We start from the raw sequence: 15,211 nt of genomic DNA on the forward strand, positions 1-15,211 counted from the left end.
CTTTCCAATTTTCTTGAGTACTGGCCAGGTAGGACAGAGACTTATTTTCCTTAGGTGATCTGATTTCCTGGCCTCCTGTGCACTCTGCAAGTTCAAAGACATAATATTAGTAGCAGCAATTCCAGGTCCCTGTAATGATCCTCAGTAGAGTGGGAGTTTTCCTGCAAAACCTTTTTCTTTCTCTTCTGCAATTCTCATCTCCAAATTTTGAAGCACAATTCATGTTTGCTTTAAAGAAGTCTTTCTGCTGTTTTGACTGGCTTTGTCTTGTTGCTGGCAGATGGTGACTGCTAGTTGTACCCATTGTGAGACTGGAAATGGACATGTCAAGGTAGTCACATCTTAGTACTTCCAAAGCTGCCAGTTCTTAAGGTGGCAGACTAGTGCTGGACTCCTACAGAAGAGGAGAGAATGGTTTTCAACCCAACTCTGTGTTTCATCCTGTCACATGGTCCCTACCCATTGAAACAATGCTTGCATTCAGAGTTACACAAAATGCTTATGAGAACAACCCCTTTCAGTTTCTTCCCTAATCTGTTCCTTCTTTGTTAACATCAAACCAAGTCCAAAACTAGATGGGGAACAGTTAATCCTAGCTCCTCCAAACACCGTTTTTCTTTCCTCCTCATTCTTTTTCTGATACATCTCACTCTTGGCAAAATTAAAAACAACAAAAAAAACCAAAAAACAAAAATCAAAGCAAAACAAAGCAAACAATCATGTGTATCAATATGCATATACATGCCTAGATGCCCACAAGGTTAATTTTCTACTGTTCTACAGCTAAATCTGATTGATTTTCAGGTAGTGGGAAGAGGATATGTCTTACTCCCTTGACTTCTTAACCTCTTAGAATATAATTTCCTGTGTTCTCCAGCCCTTCGTTTATTTCAGAAAAGAACTGAAGTTTTGTTGGTTTGTGGTTGTTTCCTGCCACTTCTCTTCGTTATTTTGAATGAGCATGATGCCATTTACCTATGCTTCCTTAGTTTTATTTCCAAGCTTCTTTTTTGTACCCTTGTTAATTGTTCTATCAATAGAACTTTTACTTAGACTTAATCTTGAAAGTCCCAAGGAAATCTCAAATGCAAGTCTGCACATATATAGTGTTCTCATAGAATACTTTGTAAACTAATATTGGAGTTCTCACTCTAACCTCAAGAAGTAACTTTGAAAGTTAGTAAATTAAATGTCTTTTAAATACTTAAAGGTTTAAGTCTTAATAAGTAAAAAGATGTTATTTTTATGGGAAGATGAAGAAATAAACTTAATCCTGTCTCTGTAACATTTTAAAGTTTAAGGTGATTCAGTATAGCTGAATTGATTCTAATAAAGTGAATTCTTCAATTTCTGCATTCTTTTACTGCCATAAACTGCTCCCACGGGAAAGTTTCAGGGCCATAACATTCCTTGAGAAACAAATAGTTGAGAAAAAGGAAGCCACTCTTTGAATTAAAATAAGGATAAAAAAACCCCAGTAGTTAATTGATTAAAATACTGAGAGTCCAGTGGAAGCATGCATGGCAAGCATACAAGGACACCCTCTGCCAGAACCTGGTAGCTTTATTAGCTGTGGGTGAATGTCAATCTCTGCACATGCTTCCTCTCTTTTCAACTGGCTTTCTAGACCTTTCTCCTATCAGACTGATTTTCTTTCTACTCATTTTAATGTTGCTACCATGTAGCAGCTAGGTTCTCTGTCAACTCCTAATCTAATCCGTTTCTGCTAATATGTTATCTTTCAATTGCAGCTCATCTTTTCACCAGGAATTCAGACTGATCCCACAGATACCCACTCCTAACTTAGCTTTGGGTTATGATTTTTCTCTTACAAACTTATTTCATAGATAGCAAGGTGTTGTAGAGTTACATGCTCTTTTAGTGGAAAATGCTATGTTGATGGGAGCATTGTAATTCAGCTGGCTAGGAGAGAAGAGTCAGTATCTCCCCAGGTATGATCATTTTCACTGCTTGAGGTATGATTCTACCTTTCGCAGAATCTTCTGGCCTACTTGAGGATGCCCAACATTTTTCAGAAGGTATCGTTGAAACTTGAGATCTTTATGATTCTAAATCAGTGATCAGCGAACTCACTTTTTTTTTTAAGAGAAATTTTTGCAATAGGGTGAGTGTGCTCACTGGAGATACAAAGAGATACAGAAAGACAAAGTGAGAAATCCCCACCTCCCCGAGGGGGTATGGCCATGCCATAATCCCTTCTCCTCCAGTCTCCTCTCTGGATTTTGGGCACACATGCACATGCACCCTGCATGAGTTTCAAGTCACCAGGTCCAGGACTCGAACTGTGGTCAGCCATGTGGGAGTCCAGTGACATAATCATTATGCCATCTGCTGGTCCCAGCTTTCACTTTATAGGTCCAGATAGTAAACAATTTCAGACCGAGATAATAAGTATTTTGGCTTTGATGGTCATATGATCTCTGTTGTAACTGCTTTGGTGTTGTGTGAAAACAGCCAAATATAATATGTAGACAAATGGGTGTAACTGTATTCCAAGAAAGCTTTATTATTTACAAAAATAGGCAAGTGGCTGAATTTGGTTCCAGAGACTTAATTTTCAGGCTCCTGTTCTAGACAAACCATTTTCTCATGGAGGTATTTTGCACTCATTGATTACGAAAGGGTAAGAAATGTGCAATATCCCACACAGTTGAGAAACCCCAGTGAAATATATTATGATGGAGTGGTTTGTGGCCACACCCTATGAGAGGCACAAAAAAGACTTCTTCTGGGGAAGAGTGTTGAGTAGATAATTTGGAAAATTCCTGTTACTGATGTGATTCTGTTAACCCAGAAGTTTTCAATCCTGGTTGCACATTAAAACTGCCAGGGGAGTTTTTAAGAGTCCTGATTCCCAGGCTTCACCCAAAACCAGTTAAATCAGAATCCTGGGAGTAAGACCAAGCAGTATTTTAATTTTTCCCCAGAATTTAGGACCTTAAAATATTTTTTCCTAAAGTCACTGAAACAAAAGTAATGATAAAACATTCTGCTTTTCTTTACAATTCCCCAATGCAATATATATATATATATATATTGTACATGGGATGAAACATATAAATTCAAAACTTAGCTCTACTGATCATCTCTTTATAAAATTTATAAGAGTATCCAGCCAAAACCAACAAGAATATCTTCCTTGAAACGTTATTTCTATGGCTTTCCAAGTAGACCACAGGATTGTACACTGTCTTAGAATGTCCTCAGAAGGCTAACCAAGTAAAAACCTCAGAGTGATCAGGTAACCAAGTAAAAACCTCAGAGTCCTTTCTTTCAAATGGAAGAGAGGAAGATAGAGATGAAGCACAATTCATGTTTGCTTTAAAGAAGTCTTTCTGCTGTTTTGACTGGCTTTGTCTTGTTGCTGGCAGATGGTGACTGCTAGTTGTACCCATTGTGAGACTGGAAATGGACATGTCAAGGTAGTCACATCTTAGTACTTCCAAAGCTGCCAGTTCTTAAGGTGGCAGACTAGTGCTGGACTCCTACAGAAGAGGAGAGAATGGTTTTCAACCCAACTCTGTGTTTCATCCTGTCACATGGTCCCTACCCATTGAAACAATGCTTGCATTCAGAGTTACACAAAATGCTTATGAGAACAACCCCTTTCAGTTTCTTCCCTAATCTGTTCCTTCTTTGTTAACATCAAACCAAGTCCAAAACTAGATGGGGAACAGTTAATCCTAGCTCCTCCAAACACCGTTTTTCTTTCCTCCTCATTCTTTTTCTGATACATCTCACTCTTGGCAAAATTAAAAACAACAAAAAAAACCAAAAAACAAAAATCAAAGCAAAACAAAGCAAACAATCATGTGTATCAATATGCATATACATGCCTAGATGCCCACAAGGTTAATTTTCTACTGTTCTACAGCTAAATCTGATTGATTTTCAGGTAGTGGGAAGAGGATATGTCTTACTCCCTTGACTTCTTAACCTCTTAGAATATAATTTCCTGTGTTCTCCAGCCCTTCGTTTATTTCAGAAAAGAACTGAAGTTTTGTTGGTTTGTGGTTGTTTCCTGCCACTTCTCTTCGTTATTTTGAATGAGCATGATGCCATTTACCTATGCTTCCTTAGTTTTATTTCCAAGCTTCTTTTTTGTACCCTTGTTAATTGTTCTATCAATAGAACTTTTACTTAGACTTAATCTTGAAAGTCCCAAGGAAATCTCAAATGCAAGTCTGCACATATATAGTGTTCTCATAGAATACTTTGTAAACTAATATTGGAGTTCTCACTCTAACCTCAAGAAGTAACTTTGAAAGTTAGTAAATTAAATGTCTTTTAAATACTTAAAGGTTTAAGTCTTAATAAGTAAAAAGATGTTATTTTTATGGGAAGATGAAGAAATAAACTTAATCCTGTCTCTGTAACATTTTAAAGTTTAAGGTGATTCAGTATAGCTGAATTGATTCTAATAAAGTGAATTCTTCAATTTCTGCATTCTTTTACTGCCATAAACTGCTCCCACGGGAAAGTTTCAGGGCCATAACATTCCTTGAGAAACAAATAGTTGAGAAAAAGGAAGCCACTCTTTGAATTAAAATAAGGATAAAAAAACCCCAGTAGTTAATTGATTAAAATACTGAGAGTCCAGTGGAAGCATGCATGGCAAGCATACAAGGACACCCTCTGCCAGAACCTGGTAGCTTTATTAGCTGTGGGTGAATGTCAATCTCTGCACATGCTTCCTCTCTTTTCAACTGGCTTTCTAGACCTTTCTCCTATCAGACTGATTTTCTTTCTACTCATTTTAATGTTGCTACCATGTAGCAGCTAGGTTCTCTGTCAACTCCTAATCTAATCCGTTTCTGCTAATATGTTATCTTTCAATTGCAGCTCATCTTTTCACCAGGAATTCAGACTGATCCCACAGATACCCACTCCTAACTTAGCTTTGGGTTATGATTTTTCTCTTACAAACTTATTTCATAGATAGCAAGGTGTTGTAGAGTTACATGCTCTTTTAGTGGAAAATGCTATGTTGATGGGAGCATTGTAATTCAGCTGGCTAGGAGAGAAGAGTCAGTATCTCCCCAGGTATGATCATTTTCACTGCTTGAGGTATGATTCTACCTTTCGCAGAATCTTCTGGCCTACTTGAGGATGCCCAACATTTTTCAGAAGGTATCGTTGAAACTTGAGATCTTTATGATTCTAAATCAGTGATCAGCGAACTCACTTTTTTTTTTAAGAGAAATTTTTGCAATAGGGTGAGTGTGCTCACTGGAGATACAAAGAGATACAGAAAGACAAAGTGAGAAATCCCCACCTCCCCGAGGGGGTATGGCCATGCCATAATCCCTTCTCCTCCAGTCTCCTCTCTGGATTTTGGGCACACATGCACATGCACCCTGCATGAGTTTCAAGTCACCAGGTCCAGGACTCGAACTGTGGTCAGCCATGTGGGAGTCCAGTGACATAATCATTATGCCATCTGCTGGTCCCAGCTTTCACTTTATAGGTCCAGATAGTAAACAATTTCAGACCGAGATAATAAGTATTTTGGCTTTGATGGTCATATGATCTCTGTTGTAACTGCTTTGGTGTTGTGTGAAAACAGCCAAATATAATATGTAGACAAATGGGTGTAACTGTATTCCAAGAAAGCTTTATTATTTACAAAAATAGGCAAGTGGCTGAATTTGGTTCCAGAGACTTAATTTTCAGGCTCCTGTTCTAGACAAACCATTTTCTCATGGAGGTATTTTGCACTCATTGATTACGAAAGGGTAAGAAATGTGCAATATCCCACACAGTTGAGAAACCCCAGTGAAATATATTATGATGGAGTGGTTTGTGGCCACACCCTATGAGAGGCACAAAAAAGACTTCTTCTGGGGAAGAGTGTTGAGTAGATAATTTGGAAAATTCCTGTTACTGATGTGATTCTGTTAACCCAGAAGTTTTCAATCCTGGTTGCACATTAAAACTGCCAGGGGAGTTTTTAAGAGTCCTGATTCCCAGGCTTCACCCAAAACCAGTTAAATCAGAATCCTGGGAGTAAGACCAAGCAGTATTTTAATTTTTCCCCAGAATTTAGGACCTTAAAATATTTTTTCCTAAAGTCACTGAAACAAAAGTAATGATAAAACATTCTGCTTTTCTTTACAATTCCCCAATGCAATATATATATATATATATATTGTACATGGGATGAAACATATAAATTCAAAACTTAGCTCTACTGATCATCTCTTTATAAAATTTATAAGAGTATCCAGCCAAAACCAACAAGAATATCTTCCTTGAAACGTTATTTCTATGGCTTTCCAAGTAGACCACAGGATTGTACACTGTCTTAGAATGTCCTCAGAAGGCTAACCAAGTAAAAACCTCAGAGTGATCAGGTAACCAAGTAAAAACCTCAGAGTCCTTTCTTTCAAATGGAAGAGAGGAAGATAGAGAGACAGAAGAACTTCAAACTTCATCTTCTTTCTTTGTGGCTTACGGTTTCCTCTTCCTCTTCTCCCTCCTTGGAAGCAAACTTGCCCTCCAAAGCCTCCTTGGTCTCTGTCACCAAATCTACCTCTGCCTCCTTTGCCTCCACCTTGGCCTCCAAACTTCCTTTGCTTCCACCATGACTCCCAAGGCCACCTTCATCCTTAGGCTTGGTATAGTCCAAGGTAACTTTGTTTAATTAATTTCAGCATCTTCCATGTCCTCTTTGGCAGCTTTGGCATCTTCCTAACTGTTGAAGGAAAACCAAACCCTTTGAAGGATCCTGTATCCTGGTCAGTGACTATCTTTGCATGAATAGAGGCATCAAAACACTATTTCAATGTCTCTTTTGTGGTATCCTCAGGTAGACCTTTGACAGAGTTTTGGAGGGCTGACTTCTTGAGTTATGTGGTCTTCTGGGTCCTTACAATTCCAGCCTGATTGCTCTGCCTTTGATTTCCCTTTTATTACAGAAATTTAAAGCTTACTTAGCATCTTCAAATGAAGCAGATTCTTTAAATGCATAACCTTTAGATTTGCCATTTTGACTCTGAAGTACTTTGATCAAAGTTGGCTTCTCAAATACTTCCTGAAGTGTTTCTTTGGTTGCGTTGTAGGAGAGGTTTCTCAAAACCAGAGTTTTCGATTCACCACTCCAAGTGCTATTCTTTCCACCTCTATAGTCTTGATTTGACTTTTCTCTCTGGTGTAGTATAGGGAAATGGACTGCCTATCAAACCCTGTTGCCTGCTTTCTTCCAAGGTTTTCTCTGGATCAGCTTTTGTCAAAAATTCAATATAAGCAATCCCTTTTCTTTTTCCATCTTCAAATACTTTTTTTTTTTTTGAGAGGTTTTCGCTATAAGGCGCGTGCACTCGCCAGACAGACAGAGAGAGAGACAGAGAGACAGAAAGCGAGAAATCATCCCCCAGGGGGGATGGTCACGTCGCAATCCCTTCTCCTCCATTCTCCTCTCGGGATCTTGGGCACACATGCACACGCGCCCGACGTGAGTTCCAAGCCACCGGGTCCAGGACGCAAACTGTGGTCGACTACGTGGGAATCCAGCGACATAGCCATTACACTAACTGCTGGTTCCCGATCTTCAAATACTTGTGGTCTCCATGGCATCTTCAAATAGTTCTTTTAATTCATCCTGGGTGATATCTCTTATTGTCTTTTCCTTTTGGTTTCACTAATTTAATTTCATTGCCAAAGGTTTTTAAACCAATGAGTTTCTAAGCTTTTCTAGATCTTCAGCAGATTCAAAGTTAACATAGCCAAACTTCTTAGATGTACCAATTCTACATCCACAACAGCAAGATCATTTTTAGCAAAAACATCACTAATACCAGTTTTTAATTCAGTAATAGATTTGTTATTGTTCAGGTTTCCAACAAACAGATAGAAGGCTGTAGTTTGTTCTGTGGCTTCCACTTTCTATTGCTTGGCCTCAGAAGTTGTTTTCTGTTTGGTAATTTCCCTTTTTCATTTTCCAGGAGCTTCTTTGGTAGTCTCTTCTTCCTCATCCTCCTCATCCTCATCATCTTTCTCCTCACCTTCATTATCCTCTTCATCTACATGTTCAGCCACACCCTTGGCTTCAACAGGAACAGCTTTTGCAGGAGTTTTCTTTCCTTTGGCTGGTGTGGGCTCCATAGCATCTTCTTCAGACTCATCTTTCTCCTCCTCTTCATCTTCATCTTCCTCCTCCTCCTCCTGAGCCTGAGACAGCAGGTGCTGCTTTCATCGCTGCTGGCTCAAATTCATCCTTATCTTCATCCTTACCCTCGTCACCTTCATTACTGTCATCTTTTTCCTCCTCATCACTGTCTTCTTGGTGTTCTTGCCATTCTTTGCCCCCTTGGCTGGGGTGGCAGCTCCTTTCCTACCAGGCGATGCTACCAGTGCTTTGCCCAGTGTGGCTCCCTTCTCGGCAGGTGTCCTGCTTACTTTGGCTGGTGTTATTCTCTTCTTGAATGATATGGCAGTTCCCTTTATGCCTGGGGTGACCACTGTTTTCTTGGCAAGTGTGGCAACTACAACCTTTTTTTGGTTGAGGAAACCTCCACCTTCTTTGCTGGAGTTGTGGCAGCATTCTTGCCTTTTTGTTTCTGAGGGTTGATAACCTCTTCTCCACTGCTATCATATTCACCTTCTGACATTTCCTCATCTTTACTGCCTTCTACCTTCTTTGAAGGAGGAGCCGTTTTTTTGGGGGATCACCTTGATATTTACCAGCCTTAGTGAGTTTCACCAGATGGCGGCTTATGATAGCAGAATGTGGCAGGCAGGTAGCACAGTTGAGCCTTGAGGAACTTGACATTGATGGTGGCCATGGCCACTGAAGATCCCAGAGCACATTCGCTTGGTTATCAGTTAGAACTCAAGACTCTCAATCAGTATTATTAATTTTTTAGAGAGAGAGACAGAGAGACAGAAAGCAAGAACTCACACCCTGGGGGGATGGCCTTGCCACAATTCCTTCTCCATTCTCCTCTAGGGATCTTGAGCACACATGCACACATGCCTGGGGTGAGTTTTAAGCTGCCAAGTCTAGGACTTGAACTGGTCAACTACACGGGAGCGCAGCAATGTAACCATTATGACATCTGCTGGTCTCCCGTTCAGTATTTTTAAAAAATAATTATTTATTTAATTTTATTTATTCATTCACTTATTTTAATTTGACTAGAGCAAGACAAACACACAGAGAGAAAGCAATTAAGAAAGCAAGCCACCAGGTCTGGGACTCGAATCGTGGTTGGCCATGTGGGAGTGCCCAATGCCTTAACTACCATTGTTCCCCCCCAGTCAGTACTTTTAAAAGCTCTCAGGTAATTACAATGTAAGAACTGCTGTGCTGGCCATTGCATCATCCAGCAGTGAGCATAGCTCTGCCTCTTGGCCCAAGATTTGCCCTGAAATAGGGCCCTTTCCATGTCTATTTAACCTTTTATAGCTGAGTTTGGATATGTAGCTATATATCTATGAAGTAGTGATGCTTCCTTTTTTTTTTTTTAATGTATAATCAGTGTTTTATTTTTTCCCCCAGAGGATAGACAGTTATTCAGTCCTTAAAGACTTGACTCCTTACATGGGCTTTGGTGGAAGGTGAGGGGCAGCACCCGCAGGTCTAAATTGGGGTGGGGGTGTTTGGTCCTTGGGAGCTTCCCGAGATCGGTTCCTGACTATCTCGTGATGCTTCCTTTTTTTTTTTTTAATGTATAATCAGTGTTTTATTTTTTCCCCCAGAGGATAGACAGTTATTCAGTCCTTAAAGACTTGACTCCTTACATGGGCTTTGGTGGAAGGTGAGGGGCAGCACCCGCAGGTCTAAATTGGGGTGGGGGTGTTTGGTCCTTGGGAGCTTCCCGAGATCGGTTCCTGACTATCTCGCTATGAATGGCGCAACTCACACAGTAATGTATCTTCACATACAGCTTGGGGAGCACATAGGCATGGAAGACACTTGCTTCGGAGATGTCCCTGATGGCTGCGGCCTCTACTATGTTTCGGATGACGAACTTCTTAATAGCCTTGTCCTTGGGCACGCATCGGGCGCAGTTCGTGCAGCGAATAGGCTGCACATGGCCACAGCCCTTTTTGGCATGGCCATTGTTCCTTCTTTTCTTCATCATCTCAGAAGTTAGGCCACGAGAGAGCAAGTAGTGATGCTTCTTAAATTAGGGTTTAATTAATGCGTTTTGTGATTTTGCAAATTAAAAAAAAACTATTAATTTTATTTATCCGGGAGCCAGCAGTTAGCGTAATGGCTATGTCGCTAGACTCCCACGTAGTTGACCGTGGTTCGAGTCCCGGACCCGGTGGCTTAAAACTCACGCCGGGCGCATGTGCGCGCGTGCCCAAGATCCCGAGAGGAGAATGGAGGAGAAGGGATTGCGGCGTGACCATCCCCTCTGGGGGGGTGATTTCTCGCTTTCTGTCTCTATGTCTCTCTCTGTCTGTCTGGCGAGCGCATGCGCCCTATAGCGAAAACCTCTCCAAAAAAAAAATTATTTATCCATTCATTTATTTTAACTTGATCAGAGAGAGACAGAGAGAGAGAGAGAGAGGAAGTGAGAAAACAAGACAGCAGGTCTGAGACTCAAACCATGCTTGGCCATGTGGAAGTGTCCAGTGCCTTAGCTACCACACCACCTGCTGGTCCCGAGTTTTTTCTTTTAGGAAACAATTTGCATTCTTGACTCTCATATACTGTATTTCTTCAGTTTAGGCACATTTCTCACATTCTCCAGCTCACATTTTAAACATTCTTGCAATTAGGATGCATCTTATAATAGATATAAACATTCAATGTAGCTTTCCTTTTTGATACTTGCAGGGGATCACACATTTATCCACAATAAACTTCATTTTCATCTTTATAAATGATCTGATCTTTTCCATAAGCTCCTACCCACTGGAGATTGAGATAAATGACTTATATTTCGGTCAATAAGATAGTAAACTGGTGTGAACAGTTTATGTAAACAGTTCTTTTTGCTATGGAGTATCTGATCTGGACTGGTGATCTTTGAGGGATGACCAGTCCCAGGCATGGATACTTTATGGACACCTCTGTGCATTTCCTAAAATAATCTATAGCTGATTATAATTTGTAGAATGCTCATTCTCAGCTTCATTAGGGTCCCTGGCTTTCTTGGGGGGCCTCAATTTTACCTTGGTGCCTGATGATGCTTCAGTCCCTTGAGTCCTAGTTGTATCTTCCTTCTAGTGTATGGCATTACTTGTTCTTCCGTCTGATGTATGGCTTCATTTGTTTAACCTCTGCTACAGGATCGCCTTACTCTTTTCCATGGTGAACTCAGAGCAGGCCCACCAAAATGTAGCCCTTCAACACAGCTACATTTTGATTGTCTTTCAGGGTATCTAGGGTTGTCTGGATATTATCTATACTTCAAATTAATCAAGAATGACTTTAGAAAGCCAAACTGGGCTTTCCTCTACCTCTTTACACTGTAAAGTCAATATTACACCGTGGCCACCCCAAAGTTTGGTACAGGGCAACTCGAAAAGCAATTTCTTCCAAAGTATCAAAGATAGATAAAATGAAAGTCCCTCTGCTTTCAGTGTTACACATCTTTAATCTGGGAGAAGTCCAGAGAGGGCACATAAAGGCATGTATCTTACCTAGTCTCTCTTGTTATCCTTTTCTTCCAGTAGTCCTTTGGCGTTAGGATAGGAGAATTTACCACCTTATTTTTTCCTGTCTGACCAGATTTTATTGTTCATAAAACTCCATGGTCTAGTCTATTAGATCTAGCTTTTTCTAAACGAAAGTCAAAAGGATTTAGAAAATTTCTTTTTCCTTAATGGCTTTCATGACTCTTTTCTTGCTTGAAGACTTCAAGAAAGTCAACATTTTTTTTTTGGAGAGGTTTTTGCTATAGGGCATGTGCACTCACCAGAAAGACAGAGAGAGAGAAAAATGAGAAATCAGCACCCAGGGGGGATGGCCATGCCACAATCCCTTCTCCTCCATTCTCCTCTTGGGATCTTGGGCATGCATGCACACACCCCTGCCGTGAGTTTTAAGCTACCGGGTCTGGGACTCGAACAGTGGTCGACTACATGGGAGTTCAGTGACATAGCCATTACGCTAACTGCTGGTCCCAAGAAAGTCAACTTTGAATCATCAAGATGATCAGCATTATCTTTGTTCTATCTGCTGTCTCCATCTTGGGGTAATAGACTTTTTTGGCTTAACTTTGGATATGGGAGGTTCAGTTAATATTGACAAAATGTTATCCACACTTACACTCTTAAAAAAGTGGCTAAACTGATGGTTTATATTATAAATGATAGTATTTTAGAATTAAGAGACTATGGTAATATCAAGGAAGGGCATTTGGGGCATTAAAGGATAAGTACTAGCCAATGAGGTTTGAGATTAGTGATTGATATTTAATTTTTACCAAAGAATGAGACAAAAATGTCTTTATTGATTTAGAGACAGTTCTGACAAATGTGGTGGATACAACCTAATCAGTTTTAAACTAAGCACTTAATTCACTAATTGGCTATATTAAAGCTTCATTTGTATTGCTGTAATTTTGGCCTGGACCAGTCCTTGGTGTGATCGTTAAAGGGGCTGGATCCCACATGAACAAATGTGCTGTTTGAGTCCTGGAACCAGTGGCTTGAAAAACATGCTGGGTATGTGTGTGTGCGTGACTAAAATCCCTAAGGGAGAGAGAGATGGAGAAAGGATTGAAGCATGACCATCACTCATGGGAAGGGTGCTTTCTTACTTTCCTCTCTCTGTCACTTTCTTACTTTCCCACTCTGTCACTCTCCAGCAAGCACACACATGCTCTCGCAAACTTAAAAAAACACTTGAGTTCTAAAAATGTAATCACTGTCTTCTATGGTCTTTCTTGCTGAACATTTATTATCTCTCTTCTGATGAACATGATGAACAAATGATTATGTATATATTTTGTAGATATTTTTAATAAGGTGGATTTTTGCATTAGAAGAAAATACGAAACAGTAAATCTGAAAATAAAAGGAGAATCTGGCAATAGATAATGGGATTGAAATGCAGATTGAGTTTTACAAGTTTGTTTTGGCAAGTTAGATTGGTCTAAGTTATTTGATTTTATAGTTGAAAGGGTCATAAATAATTATTAAACAAACCTGGAACATCAGTCACTGCTGGGAGTGGAATGCTAGGCTGGGTAGATTAAAGGATCTTCTGAGCATGCCTAATCTACTACATGCGAGGCCAACGTATTCTTTAGGGACATTTTGGTCTGACTGGATTTTTCATTTATTTTGTTTCCTTCAAGCAGTCAATGATTATTGATGGAAATGAGTTGTTCTTGTTGTTCTTATTCAGCACTTCTTTGAATCAGTACTTTACTATAAACTATTGGCTATTGATTTACCGGAAAGATTAGTGCTTGATTTAGGTATAAATAGTAGCATGAGTATATTTTTTCCCATAGTTTGCTTAATTCAATAGCTTGATAATTGTTCCTCTTGGTTTTTGAAGTATTTATTTCTAGAGAAAGAGACTATATGATTATCATTACTTTTTTTAAAAATTTGCATTCACTTCTGGATTATTGCTCTGTATAAAATGACCATCTTTTCTAAATAATAGTTACATTTGAAATGGCAAAAAAACACATATCCTAAGATTAATAGATTAATGGTTGGGCTTCCTGAAAAAATACTACCTATAAATGTTGGAATGCCTCAAAGCTTAGTCCTGTGACTTCTTTGGCTATACTTTCCTTTTAGAAAATTTTATCTAATCTGATTTAAATAGCAACTACTACTTTCAGATCTTTGAAATTTTAATAAGATACCCAAAACTACTGATATGTGAATAATTACAATGTAAATGTGAGCTATAAGAAATATATCTCTAGTTCTTCCTTTTCTCAACTTCAGGGTTATGTATTAATCTCCAATTTTGCAACTCTAATAGGCAAATTTAACATGCCTGAGGCCATTTGTTTGTTTGTTTTCTCATAGGGCATGTGTTCTCAGAGGAGAGAGACAGAGATAAAGGAGAAGTGAGAAATCTCCCTACTTCCACCCTGCCCTCCTCCCCACCCCCTTATGGGGAGGATGGCCATGCCACAACTGTCTCCTCCATTCTCTTCTTGGAATTTGGGCCATGTACACACACTTGCCTGCTGTAATTTTCAAGCCTCTGAGTCTGGGGCTCAAATTGCAGTTGACCATGTAGGAGTCCAGCACCCTAACCACCACATCACCTGCTAGCCCTGAAGCTCAGCTTTTTATTTTTATTTATTTATTTTTTCAGAGAGAGGTTTTTGTTATAAGGTGCATAGACTCACCAGAGAGACAGAGAGACAGAAAGTGAGAAATCACCTGCTAGGAGAGATGGCCACACTGCAATTCCTTCTCATTCATTGTCCTCTCAGGATTTTGGGCATGCATGCACACACACCCAGTGTTAGTTTCAAGCTGCCAGGTCTGGGACTCGAATGTGGTCAGCCATGTGGGAGTCCTATAACACAGCCACTAGGCTCTCTGTTGGTCCCATGCCCAGCTCTTGATACCTCTTTCATGTGTCCTTAATCTCTTCATCTAAGTAAATATTATCTCCATTCACCCAGTTGCTCAGTACACATGCCATGGAGTCATCTTTCACAACATATTCATTCCATAACCCATATACAATCTTTTAGCAAGCTCTGCTGACTTACTTCAGAATACTTCTCCAAAATTCTGCCACTTCTCAACAGTTCTACCATTGCTCTTTAGAATAAGCCACTGTGGTTTCCACTTGAGCTACTGCTTTCCCCTCATCCCTTGGACCTTTGAACTGTATTCCATTCATCCATTCTCTACTCGTCTCTTCTCAACCTTGTCCACACCCCAATCTGTTCCCCTTAGAGCGTCCAGAATGATCCTTTAAAGTTTTAGGTCAGACATGTTACTTTCCTGTTCTGAATCCTTCAGTAGTTTCTGATCATAAGAATAGAATTGAGAGATTGACAGTGACTAACAAGGCTACATGATTTGGTGCCTTGATGCCAGTTTACCTCATCTCAGGCTCAGGGCACTGGCCTTCCTTTTGCTGCTGGGATAAACCCATCAAACTCCTGCTTTAGATCCCTTGCACTTGTAATTTTCTTGTTTGGAATATTTACCCCAGATATTCAAATATCTTACTTTATTTCCTTGTCTTTATTAACTAATCAGAGAGGTCTTTCCTGATACCTAGTCTAAACTAGCTCTT

General features: G+C 39.8%; 2 protein-coding genes across 2 annotated transcripts in view; one reads left to right on the plus strand and one right to left on the minus strand.

Annotated features, from left to right (window-relative positions):
* The window catches only part of CTNNA3 (catenin alpha 3), a 1,606,653-nt gene that overhangs the window by 30,481 nt on the left and 1,560,961 nt on the right, over positions 1-15,211 (plus strand). The window lies entirely within an intron of this gene.
* LOC106734913 (40S ribosomal protein S26) lies at positions 9,744-10,106 on the minus strand. Its single transcript, XM_014587980.1, has one exon. It carries the CDS (start codon positions 10,104-10,106, stop codon positions 9,759-9,761), a length of 348 nt encoding a protein of 115 aa, XP_014443466.1. The 3' UTR covers positions 9,744-9,758.

The sequence above is a fragment of the Tupaia chinensis genome, unplaced genomic scaffold (genome assembly GCF_000334495.1).
Source record: "Tupaia chinensis unplaced genomic scaffold, TupChi_1.0 Scaffold000250_1, whole genome shotgun sequence".
NCBI classification, from domain to species: domain Eukaryota; kingdom Metazoa; phylum Chordata; class Mammalia; order Scandentia; family Tupaiidae; genus Tupaia; species Tupaia belangeri.